The sequence below is a fragment of the Sebastes fasciatus genome, chromosome 9 (assembly GCF_043250625.1).
Source record: "Sebastes fasciatus isolate fSebFas1 chromosome 9, fSebFas1.pri, whole genome shotgun sequence".
Lineage (NCBI taxonomy): Eukaryota > Metazoa > Chordata > Actinopteri > Perciformes > Sebastidae > Sebastes > Sebastes fasciatus.
This window is the reverse complement of record NC_133803.1, coordinates 6,384,134-6,408,099: the sequence shown is the minus strand read 5'-3', so window position 1 is coordinate 6,408,099 and position 23,966 is coordinate 6,384,134. Positions and strand designations below refer to the sequence as shown.

At 42.4% G+C, this 23,966-nt stretch overlaps 1 protein-coding gene across 5 annotated transcripts in view; it reads left to right on the top strand.

The window, feature by feature from the left end:
- Nucleotides 1-3,638: 3,638 nt before the first annotated feature.
- The window catches only part of hspa12a (heat shock protein 12A), a 60,668-nt gene continuing 40,340 nt past the window's right edge, over nucleotides 3,639-23,966 (top strand). For 3 of the 5 annotated variants that reach the window (XM_074645634.1, XM_074645632.1, XM_074645629.1), the window contains exon 1: nucleotides 3,639-4,068. In XM_074645634.1, coding sequence (XP_074501735.1) covers nucleotides 4,026-4,068 — 43 coding nt within the window. In that variant the 5' untranslated portion in view covers nucleotides 3,639-4,025. The remainder of the gene's footprint in view (nucleotides 4,069-23,966) is intronic. The other 2 variants (XM_074645630.1, XM_074645633.1) reach the window with 2 other exon arrangements.

Genomic DNA, 23,966 nt, shown 5'->3' with positions numbered 1-23,966 from the left:
GAGTACTCGATTTCTTCATAGCGGACCGTTGCTGTGTTTCATTTATTTATTTTATATATTTATTTAAAAAAGAATCCCCATGAGCTGATACCAATGGCACCAGCTAGTCTTCCGAAATCAAATACATTACATTTATCACATACATACTATATACTCTACAACATCATATTTGTGTTACGCTAATAACATTCAAATTTTCCAAACATATATAAATTTCACATGCATTCACATCATCCACAACCACTACCGATCAGCAGCTAAAGTAATGTATTCTTAGATGGAATCTGAATGAGGATTTGTTAGAGGATTGATGGATGTAAAGAGGGCAGCTATTCCAATGATTGATGGCACAATAAATGTCTTCTTTAAGGCATTAGATTTTGGGTGAGGTAACATGATGACTGCTGTTCTAGTGAAATGACTGGACGTCCCTGCAGTTGGTAATTTGACTGTATAAAGACTCAGGTTTAGTGGAATAAGTTACTACTAAAGAATGTGACTGTGCTTAAGGCGAGTCTTTTCTCTACTGGTAACCATGAACCATGAGAGTTTATGATGCATGCTGTCCGTGTTCGTTTTTATGGGGCAATGTAAGACTAGTCTTGCAGCTCTGTTTGGGGCAATTTGTAATTTCCTCAGTACACTTTTTGATGACGAAGACCATACAGGTGAGCAATAGTCCAGGTAGCTTATATTTAAAGATTTAACTACCTGCCCCAGAATGTGTGCTGAAACGTAAGGAAGGCGTTTTCTTGCCGTGGAGATGCCATTTCACATTTTCCTGACTATTGTGTCAGTGTGCTCTACCCATGACAATTGACTGTCTATAGTTAGTCCCAGTAATTTGACATATTTAATAATTGTAATTTTGACAATTTAATATACCGCTGCTATGGCTGAGTTCTGTCGTCAGACTCTGGCGGACCGTTTTTGTGTCAAATTATTGATTTCTTAATGTAACAAGCGGGATAATGTACAGCGGGTCATTGTTGTGAAATAATAATTATGTCTACCTCGTGCAATTAAGGTTCTAAGTTAATACAACTTGACCTGTTTAGTTTCACCTTGTGTAAAAACTTAATTGGTTTAGGGCAACGGGTTTCAATGCAATTTTCTAGTAAAGTCGACTAATTCAGGATAAGAGTGCTGCAGGCTGAGCAGATTTTAGATTGTGCCTGTCAGAAGGGAGAAGACGAACCAGACAATGATCAGAGAGTCCAAAAGCTGCACAGGGAACAGAGCAATAGGCGTCCTTTAATGTAGTGTAGCAATGGTCCGGTGTGTTATCGGCCCTGGTGGGACACTTAGGTAGCTCTTTGCTGAGGTTTGCTCTGTTAAAGTCCCCAAAAACAGAGTCTAGAGGATTTTTCTCCACATTAGTAATCTGGTCGGCCAGGTGTTGTAACGCCTCACTAACACAGGCCTGAGGTGGGGTGTAAACACCGACCAGAACCAACTCCTGCAGTGAATAAAATGGTTTGAAGTTTATGAGATGAGGACTGCATGTTTTCCTCAACACTGTGACATCTGTACCCCAACCTTCATTTATGTTAAAGCAGATTCTGCCTCCTCTCGTTTTCCCCGAAAGCTCTGTTAACGCGGTCCGCTCGGTGGAGTCGAATGCCCGGCAGATGTATATGAAGTGTCCGGGATGTGCTCAGCGAGCTTGTCGTGAACCACAGGGCGGCGGATTTGCAAAAGTCTGTGTTTGCTCTGTTGAGAAGTGGCAGCTTGTTCATCTTGTTGGCTGGAGAGCGGACGTTCACCAGATGTATCCCCGCCGTCGCAGTTTAATGAGCGTTCCTGCTCGTTTCCCCCTGTCTGCGTCTCCTGGTAATCTAGAGAGCTGCTGCTCCTTCAACTAAAAGCTCTGTAAAAATGATAGGATGACATTTAGCATTGTTAGTTTTACAAAAAAATATTTCCGGACTGCATTCAGGAAAAATCCAATCTCATGTTAGGATAGGAATTTAGCTGTTACAGAAGTGTTCTTATTTAGGAATTTCCTAAGTTAGCTTTTTTGGCTTGTCCATCTCAAGCAGTTTACAGTTACAGGCATGACATGACTAGTGCCAATTGAAGGATCAAAACAGTTCTAGTTATGATTTCTTAAGTTAAGGTAAGATAGGAGGGCTGAGATAGGATAAGACATGAGTTTAGGAGTTGCCTCTGTAATAGGAAGATGAAGATGAAGAATGAAGATGGAGAACAACATGAACACCGACAAATAATGATTGAAAGGCTACTCAAACCGTATGATGAAGATTTGAATTTCCCAGACCATGTAATTGGTATCAATTGCCAAGACAATTAATGAATTATTGAATTAATTAATAATTAGTGCCTCCAACTCCTCGTAGCAAAAATATGTCCATCTCATGTAGCCTAGCGGTACATTCTTATCAAAGATACAGGCACTCTTGTGTACATTCCAGACACAGGCATGACAGAACGAGTGCCGATTGAAGAATCCAATTTACAGTTCTAGGATTTCTTAAATTAAAGGTATAATATGCAAGAATTTCCTAAAAAAACAATGTATAGACTGATCCAAAAATATTCCCTCTCAATCATCACTATGCCCAACTAGCATAGTCAATGTTATTGTCAATGTTTCACCACCCTGTCCTGCATAAGACTTTATACACCGATCAGCCATAACATTAGGTCAGCACGGTCACCCTGACCGGTCTGCGGCTACGCAGCCCCATACGCAACAAACTGAGATGCACTGTGTGTTCTGACACCTTTCTATCGGAATCAGCATTAACCAGCCATCGCTCCCCACGTGCATCAATGAACCTCGGGTCTGACCCTGTCGCCGGTTCACCGGTTTTCCTTCCTTGGACCACTTCTGGTAGGTCCTGACCCCTGCAGACTGGGAACATCCCACAAGAGCTGCAGTTCTGGAGATGCTCTCACCCAGTCGTCTAGCCAGCACTATTTGGCCCTTGTCAAAGTCGCTCACATCCTTAAGGTACGTGTCCACAGGCTCCGTTCTTTCCACGCTCCCCATTCATTGTCTATGTAAGCAGCCGTGCAATGTATTCTGGTAGCGTGGCGGTGCGATTCGAGAAACGGAGCGTCACGACGCTTGCTCCTCATTTGCATAAAGTTGAGGGCTAGTCTACTTTATCGTCCCCTCGCGATAAAAAAATGCCCCTCTGGACACGTACCATTGTGCTTGCCCATTTTTTCTGCTTCCAACAAGTTCAAAATGTTCACTTGCTGTCTAATATATCCCCCCCCCCACTGCCAGGTGCCATTGTAACAAGATAATCAGTGTTATTCACTCAACCTGTCAGTTGTCCTGATGTGATGGCTGATCGGTGTATACAGTATGTGGTTTAGTTCATTAATGTTAATTAACATAGAGGTGCGGGTGTGGCTTTAAAACAGACCCTGGCTTTGGTCAAATTTCACCCTACTCATAAGAAACACAATAAATGTGAATGATGTTAATCAGGACAGAAAGAACATATTTGGACTCTCTGATGTGATTGTATCTTTACATACAGTTTCCAAATAAAGTTTGTCCTTCAAACATTGAGATGTGGACTCAGTGATGATGATGATGGCTGGAGGAGGTGCACACAGCATCCCTACCGGCTGTCTGGAGCAGAGCTGCTGCAGCAGACTGGGCACCGGCAGGATTCCTGGCCAGGACGAGCCGTGAATGTGGTGGGAGGGGCGGACAGAGCAGAGCAGCAGCAGCAGTCTGGGGTCCACCAACATCCTCACTAACCCCCCTCCACCTCCACCCCCACCTACTTCAAAAAACCTCCAGACCCCCAAATCTTCTCCTCCATGTGCGTTTTAACGCCCTTTCCCCCCTAGAGGAGCAGGAAGCGGCGAGGCCAAGTGAAACTGAACTGAAGGGGACATCGAGTTAACAGCGTGGACACTCTTATTAGTAGAAGTTTTTGTTTTTTTCTCTTTCGTCCCGGTGTTCCCAGTAAAGCAGGAAGATTGCCTGGTGTAGCTGCATTGGCGAGAAGGCTCGAGGAGAGGTGAAACTGCGGGAAATGATGACGGAGAAAGAGACGGCGGCGGAGAAGATCATAACAGGTAAACGAGCTGACTAACTGCTTTATGGTAGTGGGTTTTTAACCATCTCTTATAGCTAGTCGTTGCGCGCGCACGTATGCAGTGTGTGTGTGTTGCGACGCGTTCACATGCTGCTGCCCCGGTGAGATTTCTGAGGTTTGGTAAAGAATATTGTTGAATTTACGGTGTGAATTCTAGAATGTGTCCGAGCTATGGAGCTCTGCCTCCCAAGGACAGCAGCAGCCGCAGCCTCCTCCAGGACCTCGCCTACTCTCAGCCCGCACAGAGCTGCTGCACCCTAACGACATGTCGATATTATTAACAAGTTTATTACTCTGGCTGCTGTGTGTGTGGTTTTCCTGACTGAGCTCAGGGTGTCTCAGGGTCGTTCACAGTTGAGACCGAGAGAGAGGACAGATGCAGAGCTCAGCTCGGTCCTCCATAACGGTGCAGCAGAGTTTGGTCACGTGACCCCCGTCCCACCGGAGTTGTGACTCAATGCAGCAAAAGAAGTCTGCACCACCACCATGTCCTCCTCTCAGGTAACGCAGCGTCCAGCACCGCCCCAGACCCAGACCCAGACCGGGGTGTGTGTTCTGGGATTCACCGAGACATAGTTTTATGAAGTCGGGTGTTTTTATCTGCTCGATATAACAGATGGAAGATAAGTTTCTTCTGTCATATAGGTACATACTGTACTGTAATGACGAGCAACGTTGGATGGCTCTCATTATTTTGTTACTCGCTCGTCTGATAGCACAAACAGGAATATAGTAATACCTCATCAGTATATATATGGCATTTTAACATTTAATAAATAGACAGGATATCTGCAACTGAATTATGACTAGTCAGATTCCAGTTTCAGATATCTTCACTTCCCCTCAATTGAAGATATCTCTCAGTTTTAGATATCTAAAATAAATGATGACTAGTCAGAATGACGTTGTAGATATAACTCTAATTGGAGTTAGGGATAGTTAAACTGTAATAACAGATATGTATGATTAGAGTTTTGACTATATGTGAAATGACGTTGCAGATATCTGTAATTACGTCAGAAGGGGGGACAGGAGACAGAATCTATTGAAACATGATGGTGCTTTCAAATGAAACTTGGGAGGTCGTGTTTACAACTTGGGAAGTCGTGTACACAATATGCTCGGCGTTCAAGTGGGTAAAGGTCCCATATCATGCTCATTTTCAGGATCATATTGTATTTTGTGTTTCTACTAGAACATGTCTACATGCTGTAATGTTAAAAAAAACAACTTTATTTTCCTCATACTGTCAGCCTGAATATGCCTGTATTTACCCTCTGTCCGAAACGCATTTTAGCGCATTTCGATGGAATTGCGATGAAAGTGCAACAGAATTGCGTTGTTAGGCAACAGCTTGGGTCCATGTGTACTTCCTGTCAGCTGGTGATGTTCACATACACTGCAACCAGGAATAAACTGGGACACATTAAGAATGTTTACGTTTAAATCTGTGTAAAGGGTCTAAATATTGTATATTTGTGACATCACAAATGGACAGAAATCCTGACAGCTTGTTTCAAAGGCACCGTTTCTGAATACGGGCTGTGTTTATTTCCCTGTGGATTGAGCGTTTTGATACTTTCACAGTATTGATAAAGGACTTAAGCCTGCTTTATAATAAAAAAAAACATGAAAATCAAACTTTTTTATAATATGGGACCTTTAAGTCGTGAGAACGCCTCTGCTAAGCAATGGCAATATTAACGTTACTGTCGGCGTCTAGAAGCCGCAGAGGCTAACAATTTAGCAAGCTAGCAAGCTAGCAAGCGGGTAACATAATGCAGTAAATGCAAAGACATAATGACAGAGGAGAAAGATGAGGCCGTTGGGAATACCAACATTTTCCTCAGACATATTATAAAAGTAGGAAGAAAAAAAATATACGGCTTAAATTACAACATATTAACTTATTATGCACCGAAAAAATAACTTCCGCCATTTCTGTCAACATGAAAAAACATTTCACAAGTCATGAACTCGGAAATTTCAGAAACTTTCCACTTCCGAGGTCATGAATACAACATGAGGGGGGCGTTCATATGGGCCCAACTCGTAAACACGACCGCATTTGAAGGCACCAATACTGTGGTGCTGCACTGCAGCTGCATGGGTTTATATAAAGTGTGTCTGGAGACAATCAATCTACAATATTCTGTACATTTCTACCACAACTCTCTAGTGAACAAAGCTCTCGTTGGCCACAGGTTCCTCGATGATGAGCTCTTTCTATTTCATGTCATTTTCTAACTATCTGATCCACAGCGGTCCCTGACCGCTTGTCTCACAGCCAGCTGTACATAGAGGCTTGGAGGACGGCTCGTTGTGATTAAAATGAGGTTGTAGCTCGTTGTCTACCTCACTACGGTTAGAAAGAGCCCTCGTTGGTGTTTTAACAACTTGTGAGTTATTGATCCGGGAAGTTTGAATCTGTGAATATCTTTTCCAACTTTACCGAACTATCCGAGTTAGCAAAAGCTTCTGCTGACGCTGTTCAGATGCTTTGTTGGGCTGATATCCAATGGGATATGCCTTGATGAGCAACGTCGTGACAACAACTCTGACTAGTCATAATGAGGTTTGAGATATCTGAAACTGTTATTTAGGATCGTCAGAACTGAATTATAGATATCTCTAACTGTCGTTTTGACTAATCACAATGACGTTATAGATATCTGGAATAAGAATTCTGGTTATCTCTAATGTTATTTCCAGATAGCTTAGCTATTAAATGTTAAAACGGCTTGCCATAGTGTGTAATATCCTTTGCATATACCGTACCGTACAATTCGGCGGAGACTCAATAATTACAATAAGTAATATAAATAATTATAATAAGTACAATAATAAATTGTACGTGTGCTTATAATTTCAGTAGTTTAGTCATTTGACATCATACTGTTAGAGCTTTAGAGAACAAGCTTTACATTTCGCAAAAAAATAAATGGAGTTTGGTTTGAAGTTCTTTCCTCTCAAGATAACTAAGTGTTATGTAGCCTGATGTAACTGCACCCTGATGGTGTCCTGCAGGGAAGAGAGCTCAGACGTTGTGTAACTTGACCTCTACTTGAGCTAAAGAATGGTTGGTTCATACCTGAGATATTGATATTGTTAACTGGATTTTATGATCACTTAATTGTGAAGACAGAGCTTTATACATGGTGTAAGATAAGAGATCATCACACTGCACAGGTGCCATGTGTGTGCGTGATAAAAGAAGTAGTTTATATTCTGAAGATAATTGTGTGATGCTCAGTGACTTTACACCTTCTTAAAATGCGTTTTCTTTGAGTGATTGGGATTATTCTCACGGTGCTTGAATGCAGCATCACTCTGCTGATCCCCCACTGTAGCCTAGCCCATCTCCCCTGCAGTGAAACCAAACTGCATTAACTTGCAGCAGGATGTTGCACAATCATGATAAATGACAATACCCACGTGTCGCATGCTATGGGGGGGGGAGGAGGGGAGGGGTGGGAGGGGGGAGGGCTAGACACTGAGCTTGACTGATCACATCAGGCTTTACATCTCTAAGGCCAGTATGGCTGAGTCTATTATTTACTTGGGCAGCCAGTCAGCATCTTAATTTGTGTTTGTCTTGTACTTTCACAGCAGCACTTTGGAGGATAAAGGAGTCCTTGTGTTCATGATTTGTTCAAATTGCTATGCTGGTTTAACCCTCTGTGGGGCCATGTCAGAGGAGCATGAAAAGGGTCAAATAAATAAAGTGGTTTTTTTTGGTCCACTGAAAAAGATTTCTGTAGTCGGTGTAGGTGATAATAGATCAAAGTTGCAGTACTTTCAGGGGTTGCAGGCAGACGAGGCACGACTACAGCAAACACAGTAACCACAATTTTACTCCTGCATCAGTGTAGATCAGGGCAGCCGATACTTTTAAAGAAATAGTCTGACATGTTGGGAAAGACCTCCATGTGCTCTCTTGCCAAGGGCGAGGTTCCACGAGTTGGTTCAAAGCACTGGACACTGTTTTAGGCCACCAACCAGATCAGTGCCCTGGATCTACTTCCTTCATTGTTTCCTCTCCCACAATCCCCTTACTTCACCTGCCCACTAAACGGCACATTAATTCACACAGTAGAAAAAATGGTAGTAAAGTGGACCTCGAGTGCTAACCGCTATAGCAGCCTAGTAGTTTTATGACATAATGACATGTGTTGGAACAGACTGCGGAGTGATGGAGATGTGATGGAGACGCCTGTAGGTGTGTGTAGGTGGGCTTTAACTCTTCTGTTTGTCCTCCTTCTCTGTGCTCGTGCATTCTGTAAAAGCAAAGGACGGGTCTCATTGTCGAGGGACACTTAAACTCAACATTTTCTGCAGTGGTCTCTTGATAGAAATGATGCTCATGATTTCAGCTGATAAAATGTTGCAGGCCATACATTTCAATATCATGTACAATGGAGTTGTTTGTATGTGATGCCAAGGACAGTTGCTCAGTGCTTGTTGCCATAGTAATACAACTTCAACACCTCCCTTTTATGTTGTTGAATGATGACGCTGACAGAATAGTAAGGGAAAGTTTGATCACGTATATGACTCATACAAAAAGATATAACCTTATATATATATATATATATGTTATGATCAGATCAGAGTAACATGTGACTGCTGAGTCATGTCCTTGTCTTTCTACTAACTGCAGTGAAGGTAGAGTGAAATTGCAACATCTGCTTTTTATACCCCCGCGATAACGTAGTCGGGGGGTATATAGCGCTCCGCGTGTCCTTCCGTCCTTCCGTCCGTCCTTCCGTCCTTCCGTCCTTCCGTCCGTCCTTCCATCCTTCCGTCCTTCCTTCCGTCCGTCCTTCCTTCCGTTCATCCTTCCGTTCGCGTGTCACACTTTCGTTTCCGGGGCAGAACTTGGAAACTATTTAACTTAGGAACTTCAAATTTGGTATGATGGTTGACAGTGTGGTCTAGTTTTGCCTTTTGAGGGTTAGAAGTCCAGGGTGCCCAAAATTTCAAAAAATTTGGGCACCCTGCACTTGAGGAAGGTGAGCTAATTGTGCTCAATAGACTTATTCCATTAGTTCCTAAAGGGCTAAACCTTTGGCCCTACTTAAGTAGGGGTCAAGCAGTGAGCGGGGGTATGTGAGCCATGCTCACTTTTGCCTTGTTAGACAACTGTCCACTATGTCCAGTGACATTTTGCAAGCATTTTGCTTTAGATAATAGGAATCCAAGTCAGGGATTGCTCCAAATTTCATTAGTTTCCAAAGGTTGTCTCATTTCATCACTGGCCTCAGTACAGTGTAGAGGTCCTGGCACACCACGGTAGGCCGTCGGACAGTTTGGGGCCGTTGGTGAGTGTCTGTCGGCCTAGTTTTTGCGGTGTGTCCCACACTCTACCAGCATGTTGAATCGGCGGCAGATCCCGTCGGTGAGAGAAATCAGTCTGATTGGCTGTTCAGCTTAAAGGTCCCATATTGTGCTTATTTTCAGGTTCATACTTGTATTTTATATTTCTACTAGAACATGTTCACATGCTGTTTGATCAAACCTGTTAAGTTCTTCACTTAGTCTGCCTGAATATACCTGTATTTACTGTAACGCTCCGTTTTAGCGCATTTCAACGGAACTGCAATGGAATTGCGTTGCTAGGCAACAGTCTGGGTCCATGTTTACTTCCTGTCAGCTGATGTCATTCACATACACTGCAGCAGGAAATAAACTGGGACACATTTAGAATGTTTCCGTTTAAAACTGTGAAATGGTCTAAATATTGTATATTTGTGACATCACAAATGGACAGAAATCCTGACAAATTGGTTCCAAAGGCTCAGTTTCTGAATACGGACTGAGGGTGTTTCTCTGTTGATTGAGCGTTTTGATACTTTAACAGTATTTATACAGCACTTAAACTTGCTTCGTAATATAAAAGACATGAAAATCTCACTTTTTACAATATGGGATCTTTAAATGAATCAGTGCACGAGAAGAGAAAGGGAAGTGAGGAAAGCAAGCCAACGAGTAAAGTCAAGAGGACAAACACAGAAGGCTCTTCTCATGTTTCATCTTCATCTCATCTGATCATGACATGAACATCTGGAATGAAGCTAAGTGGTGAGTGAGAGTGGTGTGAAAATGGTTGGTAAAACGGCGCTTTGTTTCATGTACGTATCATAACAACGGCTTGTATATCCGCCGTCCTCGGTCTTCCTGTTTCCCTTTTTGAATGACGAATACAGACTATCGCCGCCTGCTGGTGTGGAGAGTTATTTCCTCTCACGCGGGCGCAGAACGTACGTGGTAATTGGCAGTCGGCTGTAGTCTTTGCGGTGTGTTCGAGTGCAACTTGCTGGCCAAGACAAAGGAGACGTGAGGCGACTCAAAGATCGACCTTCGTTGCCGCTAGTTCTTTGATGTCAGCTTGGTGTGTCTGGACCTTAAGGTGGGGCTTTTAGCTGAGAAAGCATTTTCCCTTTAGTCACTAGTCCTTCTCAGATTATTGATTTGGTTTTCTGATCCCACAGGGAGTAAACACGGTAAATCAACATCAATCAGAACACCACTCAACTGATTACCAAACCGTAAAGAACATATTCTTAACATGAGCTAATTTTTGGCTAATCAAGTGTTTTGTTTTGCGTGTGCTGGTTCAATGACTCAGGCATATCAGAACTAGATCCACACACCAAAAACACAACACTGTCGTAACTGCAGTGCAGACCGGATACTTTAATTCAAAATCAAGGATGATGTCAGCATCAGGCCAAACAGGAACACTCACTACAAGAGGAACAAAAGGAGATGTCAGAGAGAAAAATACAGCAGGATGTGAAGGAGGTTATAAGAGAACTCAGACAGTTCTGGACATCCTTTCTGAACAGTGGTCCAAAGGTAGGGCTGGGCTGGCTTATAAATAATGTAAAGATAGTTTTAGGCTATGCCTCGACATGTCATATATATCTCGATATTTTCATATTTTCTCTAAAATAGCGTAACTGTTTGATTTAACTCTTTGATGCGTATGATCATACCAGTGTGATCATTCGAGTAAACTAATCTGAATTTAGATGCAACACACAGCTCGTATAGACATTTTAGAGGGCTTTAAGTTTGAAATTCCTCATCAGAATATCCTGATATTGTCTGAGTGACACTCTGAGGTGGTCTGCTGCTATTATTCTGAAGGGGAAATGTCTGTGGAAACAGGAAGTTGACACTCAGAGGTGGTGTACTGTCATTTTGAAGTCAGATTGGTCTTTCGAAATGTTTTCTTTATTATTAAGTTTGACTAATTATTCACACAAATGAAATTCAAATTTCCTCTGAAATACAATTATCACATTAATTAGCCTCCCTAGTACCAATACATGCAGTCTGTCGCTTGAGCTGTTGGTTTCATAGGAACAGAATCAGATAACAGTGAAAAAGCACTGATGTAATGCTCACAATAACAGTGTTTTTTTAATTGAGCAATTTTTGTCATGACTTTCCACTTTGTATCAGTCAAACTCTGACTTCCTGTCAGGGTGAAAATATCTAGATTACTCTGCTGCTGCAACTAAAAGAGTCGTAGCTCTCAGTCTGAACGCGTGGGATAGAAAAGCAAAAGGTACTTCATTTACATCACTGTTCAGTAAATGAAGTGGCTTCTGCATGTTGTTGACATGTGTCTGTGAATTGTGTGGGGGGGAAGGGGAGGGTGTCACACAGGGCTTGTGTTGGTGGTGGGTGTTGAGGGAGGGTTGGGTGATTTAACACCCTGTTCCATTCACTTCTCCCAGATCAGCTCATACCACTTTCACGCACACATCCTGTGTGTGGGAGCGGAACAGTATTCAGACAGGTTGGTCTTGGCTCTGTGCTTATTGGATTTGAAGTGAAACAATGTTAAATGTTGACTTAAAGGCCCCGTTCAGACCTGGTATTAACATGCGTCCTCAGTGATCCAATCACAAGTGGACAGCTCTAAGTACAGGTGTGAACGCACTCAAGACGCATTGAGGACACATTGAGATTAGGGATGTTAATAATGAACCGTTTAACCGTAAACTGGCATCAACAACTTTTACAGATTAATGCTATTCTCTATGAAGATACTGGTGTCATATCAAATTAGAAAACCTAATGAATCCATCAGTACCAACCATGTCATACTAGCTTGTTGTGAAGGGGGCTAAATAACGCTCCAAAACTTACACTGAGTTTTGGCGACTAAAAACTGGCATGGCCATTTTCAAAGGGGTCCCTTGACCTCTGACCTCCAGATATGTGAATGAAAATGGGTTCTATGGGTACCCACGAGTCTCCCCTTTACAGACATGCCCACTTTATGATAATCACATGCAGTTTTGGGGCAAGTCATAGTCCAGTCAGCACACTGACACACTGACAGCTGTTGTTGCCTGTTGGGCTGCAGTTTGACATGTTATAATTTGAGCATATTTTTTTATGCTAAATGCAGTACCTGTGAGGGTTTTTGAACAATATTTGTAATTGTTTTGTGTTGTTAATTGATTTCCAATAATAAATATATACATACATTTACATAAAGCAGCATATTTGCCCACTCCCATGTTGAAAAGAATATTAAATATTGACAAATCTCCCTTTAAGGTACATTTTGAACAGATAAAAAAATGTGTGATTAATTTGTGATTTATCTTTCTTACACTCCTAGTGATAGCCCACTGTAGTATAAAATGGAACCGAGTGGATCTCTTCACTGCCAATCCACAGTTTGGGTAGTTTTTATATTTTTCCATGATATCTCAGTATATTCTTTGATCATATTTTTCAATTTATTATTATTCTTGATGACATTTTTCTATGATATCTTAGCATATCTTTTTCTACATATCTATTTTTCTACATATCTTTCTTGATATCTAAACACATTTTTTCTACTATATTTTCCTATTTTTCTATGATTTATTTTTCTATGGCATTTTGACTGTACACTGGAAAAAGTTTTTACTGCCTTACGGGGGTCATAGCTCTTAATTATACTTTACATGTGATTAATTACCTCTATTTTTGGAATTTATTTTCTGTGCTCTTTTTTTAGTGCTAGGTATTTTCTTCCCACGAGACACTGAGCATTCATGAGGTTATATTGTACAGTTTGTAAGCATAGATTTATTTTATATTTATATATATATTTCTTTCATTGTATTGCTGGTTGTTTCTGACTGTTTTGGCCACACCTCTGTTTTTGTGAGAGGATGTGTCCTGGCGCTGCATCCACAGATGATTCCTATTATGTAATCATGTAGTCTCTTTCCTGACTGGTGTGTGTGCCTCACCTAAAATATTTAAACTGGCATTATGTCTTGAGTGATCACACTGATGACGGCTTATAGCTGATACGCGTTCGTTTGTTTGCCAAAATAAACAAAAAAAAAAAGAGTCTTCATCTGTGAGTGCCGGTGATTTGTTACTTCTGTTCTCACCACTACCTGGCACCCGACGTGCTCGCTGTTATTTTCTATTTTTTCTCAATCCACAGTTTGCTCACCCACACAATGCAGTACGTCAGGAAAAGGTGTAATGAGCTATTAAAGGCTTTTGGTAATTTCTTGGAAATTTCAGCTAAACCTTACAAATACACATTTACATGAAAAACAAAAATCAACACCATAACACCACCTATGCTTCCATACAAAAGACAATATGTCATGATGGTCTAACCATTGCCCCCTCCCTCCCCAGCTGTCCAAAACAAACCGCAACAGGATCAGGATATGGCTCCGAATGTTGAGGGAAAATGGGGCTGTTTCAGCATTGTGTCATGTCTCAGACATGAGCCCATGTGGAGGAGGAGGAGGTGGTGATCTGTGGAGGAGTGGGAGTTACAGGATGGGGGAGGTGCTACTCACAGGCCATCAGATATAGGAGCTGGTAAAGAGGGAGGGAGGGGAGGAAACAGCACTCATTTGGAAAATGAAAACAACGTTAAGAGGCCTGTACTGTGATACATTTCTCAGATTCTCTCTGCAGATGTGGTGGACTAGTGTAGCCGTGGTATTTGCTTTGTAGTAAAGAAACAACGTTGTGAATTCCCTTATATAGGCTATATACTGTATGTTTCTACTTGTGTCATTTCTTCTGCATTGATTTGTTGAATGTGGACAGTCTTTAGTTCCTAAAGCCCCAGTTTGTACACAGTAATGTTACTGTGTGATTAAGGATAAAAGTAGATCCACACACTGGATTAGTACTCCCAAAAATGTTTTATTAGACTGAAAAAGGCAACATTTCGACCTTACTGGGTCTTCATCAGGCTAATGGCCAACATGAGTAAGGTACTCTCTGTGATCTCACAGATGTCTCCCGTCTGCCAGGAATGGAAAAAAAAAAGATTTACAAGTGGCAAATATAATAAAGCCAATATTTTCATAGACAGGCACAGAAGAAGAGCACAGTGGAGTGTCACAGTCTGTGGAAATGTTGGAGTTAAACAACATTTTATCATTACAGACAGACAGTATATATATCTGTAGGATCACAAAATAACTTTGAAGATGCAAAACCACGGCTGGATAACAGGTAGAAAATGTCTTGATCGTCCACTAATATTTGCTTAAAGCTGAAGTAGGCGAGATTGGAGCAAATATGATGAAAAAAAGTTATTTTTATAAAACGGTCGCTATATCCTGACACTAGTAGAAGAAACAGGTAACCTGAAAAAAATCATGCTCCTCTGTGTCCTCCGGTGTCCTCCGGTGTCCTCCGGTGTCCTCCGGTGTCCTCCGGTATTCTCCGGTGTCCTCCGGTGTCCTCCGGTGTCCTCCGGTGTCCTCCGGTATTCTCCGGTGTCCTCCGGTGCTCCTAACGGTATCTGCAAGATTTCACAGACCGGAGGAAAACAAGCAGTAAGAGCTGATCTGAGGTCTGCTGTCCAGCTGCCGTCCATGAGAACCGGCTGTCAATCACTCGCGAACTCTGACCAAACAGTCAAACTAGGCAGCGCTGAGCAAATATGAATCAATATTCTGTTACTGTAATGCTTATTTCTCTCCTCAAATGTTTTCAGAATCAGAATCGCCAAGTTCCGGTCACATGTAACCGGAGCACAGCCAATAGGAACGCTCTCTCAATGAAATGACCTGTGATTGGTCAAAGTCTCCCGTCACGGGCTAGATTTTCTAAAGCCTGAAAACAGAGCCATGAGGAGGAGCAGAGGTCTAGTTTTCTCTCCGAACACTTGAATTACAATATGCTGAAAGGTTATTATGAGATTTTTGCCCAATGATGCCAAAAATATACTGCCTACTGCAGCTTTAACTCTCAGTACAATATATACCTCTGTAGAATCTGTAGTCGGTTTCTGTTGATATACTGTGCACAGCACAGGAAAGAGCAGCAGCCCCCCTGATGACTTATTAGTGAATATGACACAGAATTAAATGCTTTATTTTAGTTCATTGCAAGTCAGCTTAGGCTAATATGTATCCTTAAAATTGTGAAGCAGCACTGCTGAGCTGAGAATCCTTCCTCACTGCTGAATAATTCATACGCTGTTTAAATATGCACACATCCAAAAAAAAGCACGGCTGCAGTATCACATGTGAAACGTGAAGGCGCGTGATGCAATGAGACAACACCAGACACGCCAAACACCAAAAATCAGTTTACTCCGTGTGTGTCGTCAAAGATTACTACGGATAATGACGTGTTGATGTGGCTGTCAGCACAATGGCCATCTATTTTTGTCCAGTTTGGGTTAAGAGAATTGTCTTCAGGAATCAGGGACTGTTTGAGCGGAGCTTTTTGCTTTTATCAGTTTTTCCATTTCAGACAGGCAGGAAGGAAAGCCATTGTTCAGCAGAGAGTTTTAAAGCATTTCCTCATTGTGACCACAACGCTCTGCCCTGTCCAGGAACTCTGAGCTCTGTCTTTCTGTCTGACGTCTCTGTTCATTGTTTTATATAAAGGTCTTTGTTGTAATGAACAACGGACCACTTGGTGTTTTAAACACGTTTCACTAAAAGTAACTCTCTAGCTGGCTACCTTGATGTGAAATGTGAAGCTAGTTTGAAGCTAGTTGGTATGAGGAAATTAATGGTTCGAAAGTCCAGTAGGCTGCAAATACTAGGGGTGGGAAAGAAAATCGATTCACCTATGTATCGCGATTTTTCTTATTAAGATTTTGAAATTTTTTAATGCCAGAATCAATATATTTTCTTCATTTGAGTCTATGTGGAGGTAGAAGGAAGTTACCGCTTTTATGTTGTAGTCTGAGTAACGTGACGTCATATCCGTTCCGTATCCGTCAACCAAAACAAACCGCAGCGAGCCGGAGGGTCGGCGTGGATATGACCTGCACCCTCACATTTTAAATCCAGCGTGGTAAACACTACACATCCAGTAAAGTATGGAAACACTTTGGGTTTCACACATTGTCAGGAAAAGCAGAGCTAGACATCACGGCTAAAGCTGCATGCTAACTCTGTCACGGACAGGAAACGTTATCGTAATGTGCGGTCAAGCCGGCCGTCGCTCTCATCTCCGTGGTCAAATGGGTCGACGCTACAACTGTAGAGCACCCATATACTGACATTTATGTTAAATGCATTTAAACGGCCCCGATGGAGCTGACCATGGATGGATAAAGAGAACGGAGCTGACTGGAGAGCTAGCGACGGACTTGGAGAATATAGAGGAAGTATACACGTCCAGTTTTAAAAATAAGGTGTTAACAAAGGGAACTGTATATACAAAATACATATATGGAAATAAGATTGATTGGATTATATTCACCAGAAGTCTAAAACATTACATGTCCCTTATAAATTAAAAAGAAAATACCACTAATTTGTGAGGGAAATTATATAATATTTATTATAAATAATTCCTGACAATGACTGATATATTTGACTTCAGGACATCTCTGACTACATACATACTGAAAATCAAACATTTTTACTGTACTAATTTAGATATTTTCCAAAGTAAAAGTCCCTAGAAGTGTATGATTCAGCTTTTTCCCTTAGTCTACTGTCAAAAAAGTAATAAATCGGAATACCGAATCGCAATACATAAAAATCCCAATACATATCGAATCAGCACCTAAATATAGTGATAGTATCGAATCGGGAGATAGGTGAATTGTCCCCGCCCTATCAAATACTGATTATTTTCATTATCTAAATAAAAATAATCAGTATTTGCATCAAAAAAATTTCAAAAAAGGCCGCCACAACTTCACAGAGCCAAACGTAACGTGTTCAAATATCTTGTTTTGTTCGACCAAAAGTCCATACCCAAACACCAAATACCCCAAAATATTTAGTTCACAATGATATATGACAGAGAAAAAGCAGGACGTCCTCTCATTTAAGGGTCTGGAATCAGAGAATATTGGAATTGTTTCACTATTTCTGCTTGTAAAAAAATGACTGAAGCGAATAATTGATCATCAAACTAGTTGCCAGATATTAATTAATGGACTAATCGTATCAGCTTTATAGTAGGCAGTCATGAATCAAACTATTGGTCTGTCTGAACAGGCAAGAGTCTAAGCTGTTAGCCGGTAAAGAAGGAGCTCCGGTAAAAAAAAAATTATATATGAATATGAGGAAGATAACCCAATTTGGTCTAGCTTTAGGGTTTAGGGTAATTTGAATTTGCATAGTTAAAAGCACTATTCTTCATTGTATTAGCAGCTCCTCCCATGTGTTCACAGCTACCAACCCATAATGCAACTAACCCCTCTGCTTTTGATCCCACTGTTCTCTCTCTGCCCCCATGGAGACGAGCTCCTGGAGCTGAATTTCAGCGCGTTCAGAGAGTGATACTAAGGCTGTATTCGAAACCGCCTACTACATACTACTGATGAACGCAGTATGCAGTATACAGTAAATACTGCATACTGCGTTCCTCAGTAGTATGCAGTATGTGACGGTTAAAGCGTTGTATTTAGCATTATGCTAGACCAGACTTTAGCCTTTAATCCAGCTCTTAAAGCACTGGACAAAAAAACAAACTCTTACCACTATTGCAATATTATCGAAAAATACAACTTTGATTTTGGTGTTTATGTTACATTTGTTTACTTTATAAGATACTGCAGGTTTAAACTATTTATTCTAACAGCTCATAATGAAGTCTGACAAACAGGATCATCAACGAGGAGAGACGGGAAATATAAAACATTGATCCACAACATTTACTCAAACTGCTTTTTCAGTTACTGCACCCTACAGTGGACTGATCTCCCTCCAGATATTAGAGTAATGTTAAAGAGGGTCATGTTGTCTCAGCAGGAATCTCTCTGCCCCATCAGAGGAGGCTCTTTCCCTCTCCTCTTCCATCGCCACTCTGCTGCTCTGTGGCCGACTCTCCAGCGAGCTACGCCCGCGGGCGATGGTGGAGCTTTTCAACTCTAAAAAGGCAGATAACCACAGGTTCCTGAAATAAAAGCCTCTTGTCTACAGACCGGTCTCTAGAGAGCTCCAGCCAGCTCATAGCGGGGTCTCTAAGCGTGACCGCCCGGCTGGCTGTCAGCGAATCCGGCAGGCGCTAGCTACCTGTCACGGCATTTTTGTGGCGCTTCTAAACTCCGACAACGGTGGAACAAATGTTCGTTTTCGCCATCTGATATCGTAAAACTGCCGATATTAAAAAGTGAATTTAGTGATGAAATAGCTAAGAAAAATGTAAAAAGAAAAACAAGCCGTTTTTGGCTGCTGTTGTTGTGACCGTAGCCCGTGGCAGTCCAGCGCTTTGCATTGTGGGATACAGTAGGAGAGGTAGACTGGTCCGATGCATACTGGAGATTTTTTTCCAAATCAGTACGACATCCGGGTATTTTTGGCATACTGGAGATTTTGCTTTTGTTTGCATACTACATGCTACATTTTGGCCAAATCAGAACGTACTAGTAGTATAGCATGCGGTGTCGAATACAGCCTAAATGTAAGCTCCAGATACTTTCAGGGGTTAGTGGCAGTGATGCCATTTTTGATTGGTCGAACGGATGTGGCGTTATGCCAGATGCCTGAGAAACATTATTTAGCTTTGACCGGTCTCACTGCTAAATAGTGGCCTGTTTGTCAGTTACTATTCACTCATGATTGTGATTGATAAACTTTTGATCGCCAATAACTTATAGTGCCAGGAGATGTGTTTTCTGCCTGCCGTGACAGCAATAAAGAATGTTTGACGTTAAAATGATTGGATATAAGGTATTGAGTAACTGCAAGCTTTTAGCAGCGTCATTCTAAAAAAAATGCCACTCATCCTCCAAAACTCCTCTCACTATTATAGTGTGCTTGTGCAGATCTCTAGCTGTGCCACAGTGCATGTGGATTTGTTTGTGTGTGTGTGTAGTGGCTGCAGCTGTTGTCAGGCTGTTTTCTCTGCACTGTGTCTGGGCTGATGGCCAAGTGGATGCAGTCAGCCGGGGAGAGAGAAGTGGGAGGGGGTAGTCTCTCTCTCTGCATGGCCTGAATGAATGGGACCTCACATGGGAAGAAGAAACAGCACATTCTCTCCCCAAACTCATTTTGCTGTCGCCCCCATGAATGTGGCTCTTTGATAGTCTATATTGTTGTGTTTGTGCCGTAGTGGATTTAATGAGGCTCCTCTTCTGCTATTGTAGGTGACAGTCGGCGCTTTGCTTTGTGTCCGTCTCTGTGTTTCAGGCAGTCTTAGACACCACTGTCTTCCGGAACAGGCTTTCCATTGTCCGTCCAGATTCTCTGCGGCTTTATTAACGAGTCTATGGACATTTCAGAATATCTAAGACACAGTTTGCTGATTGAATTATAGCATACAGTAGCTGCCCTCGCCATAGCTGTCAGGCCTCGGGGGCAACATTTAGGGCAACTTGTAGAATGTCTTTTTGAACAGAGTTTGTACAACTGTTTGACAACTCGTCCACAAAAAATGAGTCATGCATTCAGACAAAGTAATTGAGGAAAAACAAATTCTGGCTGGAAGCCCAGCCTAGCCTGCCAAACTCATTCAATCAAGGTATTAAAGACTGCTGTCATTTGTTTCGTCATATGGGATGGACGGCACAGATGGGAAGGTTTCCCCATGTTTATTACATGTAAGTGTCCACGTCTTCAGACTACTCAAGGCGGTTGTGTGATTTCAGGGATAGTCACGTGACAGTTAAATACGCTGTTCAAAAAAAAATGAAGGGAACACTTAATCACCACAGTATAACACTGAGTCAGTTAAACTTCAGGGGTATCAATCTGTCCATTTAGGAAGCTCAAGTGATTGTGAATAACTTTCACTTGCTTTGATGCAAATTAAAGAGACAACAGGTGCAATGGAGAGACAACAGCAAGACAACCCCCCAAAAAGGGAATGGTTTTGCATGTGGTGGCCACAGACAATTTGCTCTCTTCTTATCCTTCCTGACTGATTCTTCTCTAGTTTTGTGCTCTGCTAGTGTCCTCGTCACTACTTGTATATAGCATGAAGCGGTACCTGCAGCCCAATCAAGTTGCACAGGTAGTCCAGCTCCTCCAGGATGGCACATCCATACGTGCGTGGTCGCAAGAAGGTTTGCCGCGTCTCCCAGCACAGTCTCAAGAGCACGGAGGGGATACCAGGAGACCGGCCGGTACACCTGGAGGGCCGGATGGGGCCGTAGTAGGACATCAACCCAGCGGCAGGACCGGTATCTGCTACTTTGTGCGAGGAGGTACAAGAGGAGCCAGAGCTCTACAAAATGACCCCCAGCAGGCTACTGGTGTGCATGTTTCTGACCAAACTGTCAGAAACGGTGAACGTTATGCTGCTTGTAACATCATCCAGCATGACCAGTTTGGCGGTGGGTCAGTGATGGTCTGGGGAGGCATTTCCTTGGATGGGTCGCACAGACCTCCATGTCATAGCCGTCGGTACCCTGACTGCTGTTAGGTACCGGGATGAAATCCTCAGAGCGATTGTCAGACCTTAACGCTGGTGTAGTGGGAACCTGGGTTCCTACTGGCGCAGGACAATGGACGGCCTCACATGGCCAGAGTGTGTAGGCAGTAGGGATCGACCGATTATCGTCCGATAACCGATAAAATAAATGAATTTAACAATCTACTGATTAGTGGATGATCCGCTCTACCCCTGAGCCACAGTGTCTGTTGAAAGTGATTTTAGTCCCAACAGATGAAAGGATGCAACAATGTCATCAGACTGCCCTTCTTTATTGATTTGAGCCTTTTAAACTCTAATGAAGCTGTTTCCAGTTGTACTGCAGACTAATAGATTCATTTTGATCTTCTAATTGAAGTGCCTGATCATTTTACCAACGTGCTCTCGTGGCTCAGGGCCCCTGAGTAACAGTTATTCATTTGGGGAATAGATGGAATGCAAGGCCAACCAGGAAGTCACTGCTCCTGCTGAGAGGAGAGAAAATAAGAGTCCTCACATCCTTTTCAGCTGCTTCAGTCAGTGCTGCAGTGTCAACTTGAGTTCAGCCGGCTTTCAAAGGAAGACAAAATGTCCTGTTTAGTTTTACTCATGCCTCTCCAACGTGTGGAACATGGGTGTTCTCCAGTCCATCGGGATGCCCTCTGGATGCCCTCAGCTACACTGTTAAGTATAAGTTTAGTGGTTTCCAGTCAGCTTTCACGTGTCAGATGTTGAGGATTAGACCATTTCAAATACGGCTTTTAGACATATTTGCTTTAACCAAAACAGTAGAGAGGCGGAGAAGAAACACAGGGCAGATAGAGAGATATATTCAACAAAGATCCCAGACTGCAGTTGAACCACGACGTTGTGGTTCTGTGCTGTGCATCTTGGAACACTGCCATCAGAATACTGTACAAAATGTTTTAATAGAGATAGAGCATACAGGGTTCATAACCGGTCAGAGACCATGAGGAATACACAGACTCAAGCTGTCTGTCATCACACAGTGAGATTTATGTCCTTTCATATAACCATTTAAACTAACATGCTGTATCAGTGTCTCACAAGCATGGCGCCATTACAGTCTTTGTCTTCATTTTGTAAGCTCCCGGTTCTATGATTGGAAGTTACAATGAATACAGACATTCAACTGTGTTTTATGTTGAAAACGAAATGAGAAAGAAAATGATGTCGGTCGATAAGCCACAAGAACACGCAGTAGAGAAATGCAAAGATAAGTAAAGATCCACCACTTTGGTCCAGACTGAAATATCTAGGGACCGGCAGCTCTGCTCCGTGGTCCCTCTTGTTTTTTGTCCAGTATCTCCTCCCACATTTTGTTCTCAATTGACACCAAATTTGCTCCTCTGCATCTTCAGACTGTCCTCCACGAAACCATCCAGCCAGATTTTTAAATTATCAGAAAATTGAGCCCACAGTGCATCAAAACCTTGTAGTACAAACAGTACGGTACACAGCTACTGCAAAGTCTCGCTGAATAAAGCTCCGATGTTCATGAAAATAAATGACATTGTGAGGTCATGATGATGTAGATGTAGGGTGGTACATTTCAGAATTTTGTCTCAAAATCTGCATTTTATCAGCTGTACGCATGTCACTACCAGGTCTGAACAGGGCCATAGTGTGAAGTGGTTGTCCCCCCCCCGCCTCCCCGGGCAGTAAGCTCACCAAGAGAGTGACTTGCCTTTGGTGTCTGAGGTCCTGTTCAGACCTGGTATTAACATGCGTCCTCAGTGATCGGATCACAAGTGGACACCTCTAAGTACAGTTCAATCAGGAGAGACCCCGTATTAAATTAACAATAATTTATTACATGGTGCATGATAAGAAGAACAGTGCAAAGTCTTTGGCGATTAGACTCCATCGTGACGTAGTATATCAAAGGGGGGTAGTGTTTCCGTGGTGAGATTAGGATATATCCCCCTCTGGAGTCTACACACTGGTGGTGGTGGTGGTGAAGGGAGTAGCTGAAGATCCAATGAAGGGATGTGGAGCAGGCCTGGGCACAGAATATGATGACAACTGGAGGTGATGGGGTGGAGGCGGGTTGCATCGAGTCGCAATGAATTGAAAACTGACAGCAGCAGAGAGGAGAACAGTTTTAAAATTTGATTGCAACGATATGATTGGCTCAGAGAGAGAGAGAGTGGCAGAATCTGTTTGTTTATCTAAGAGTGAACCACCCACAGTCAGCTGATAGAGTAAGAACCAGTAGAAATGAGAGAGACAGAAAGGTTGGGTCTTCCTGACTGAACTTTCGCATAAGCTTCATGTGTGAACGCACTCAAGACGCATTGAGATCGTCTCTTTCAGACCACATTCAGAGGTGGTCTGGACCACATATGGTCACATTCTTTTAGCAGTGTGTAGTGAATGTGTCCCGGGCCACATTAAGGACCGCCTACTCAACTGACGCGAGGTCTCTGCGCTGCTCATGTAAACAGACATGAGCACTCGTCTGCCTCGCAGCATGGAAACAGCCTCTGTGCTCTACTGTATCCTGTCGGTACAACTGTATTTTATTAACATATATCTTATCTATAGACTACATAATCTACAGACTGTCAGACTAGGCACGCAAAGTGCATTATTATCATACTTATCGTCCGTCACACACGCTCTCTCTCTCTCTCTCTCTCTCTCTCTTGACCGCACACATCAAACCCTTGCTAATGTTAAGCACACAACCTACGCTCCGAGTTATTCCTTAAAAGAGTTTCTTATTTTTATAACACATTTTAGTTAGAAAACATCTTAAACATACACAATTCCCTGATGCTTATTTACCCAGTGGGGAGTCAAATTAGGCCCGGCAGGCCGGCGGGCTTGCAATACACTGGCAGAAGTGTATTGGTTATACTTAGCTCCACCCTCTCGTGTCACTTCTGGTTGCAAAAAAAACCAAGATGGCGACAGCCAAAATGTCCACTTGTTATATATAATACAGTCTATGTTTTAATCAAGTGACTGTACACATTATTGATCGGTTTGACTTCATCGCTCGTTACTTTTCGTATCGAA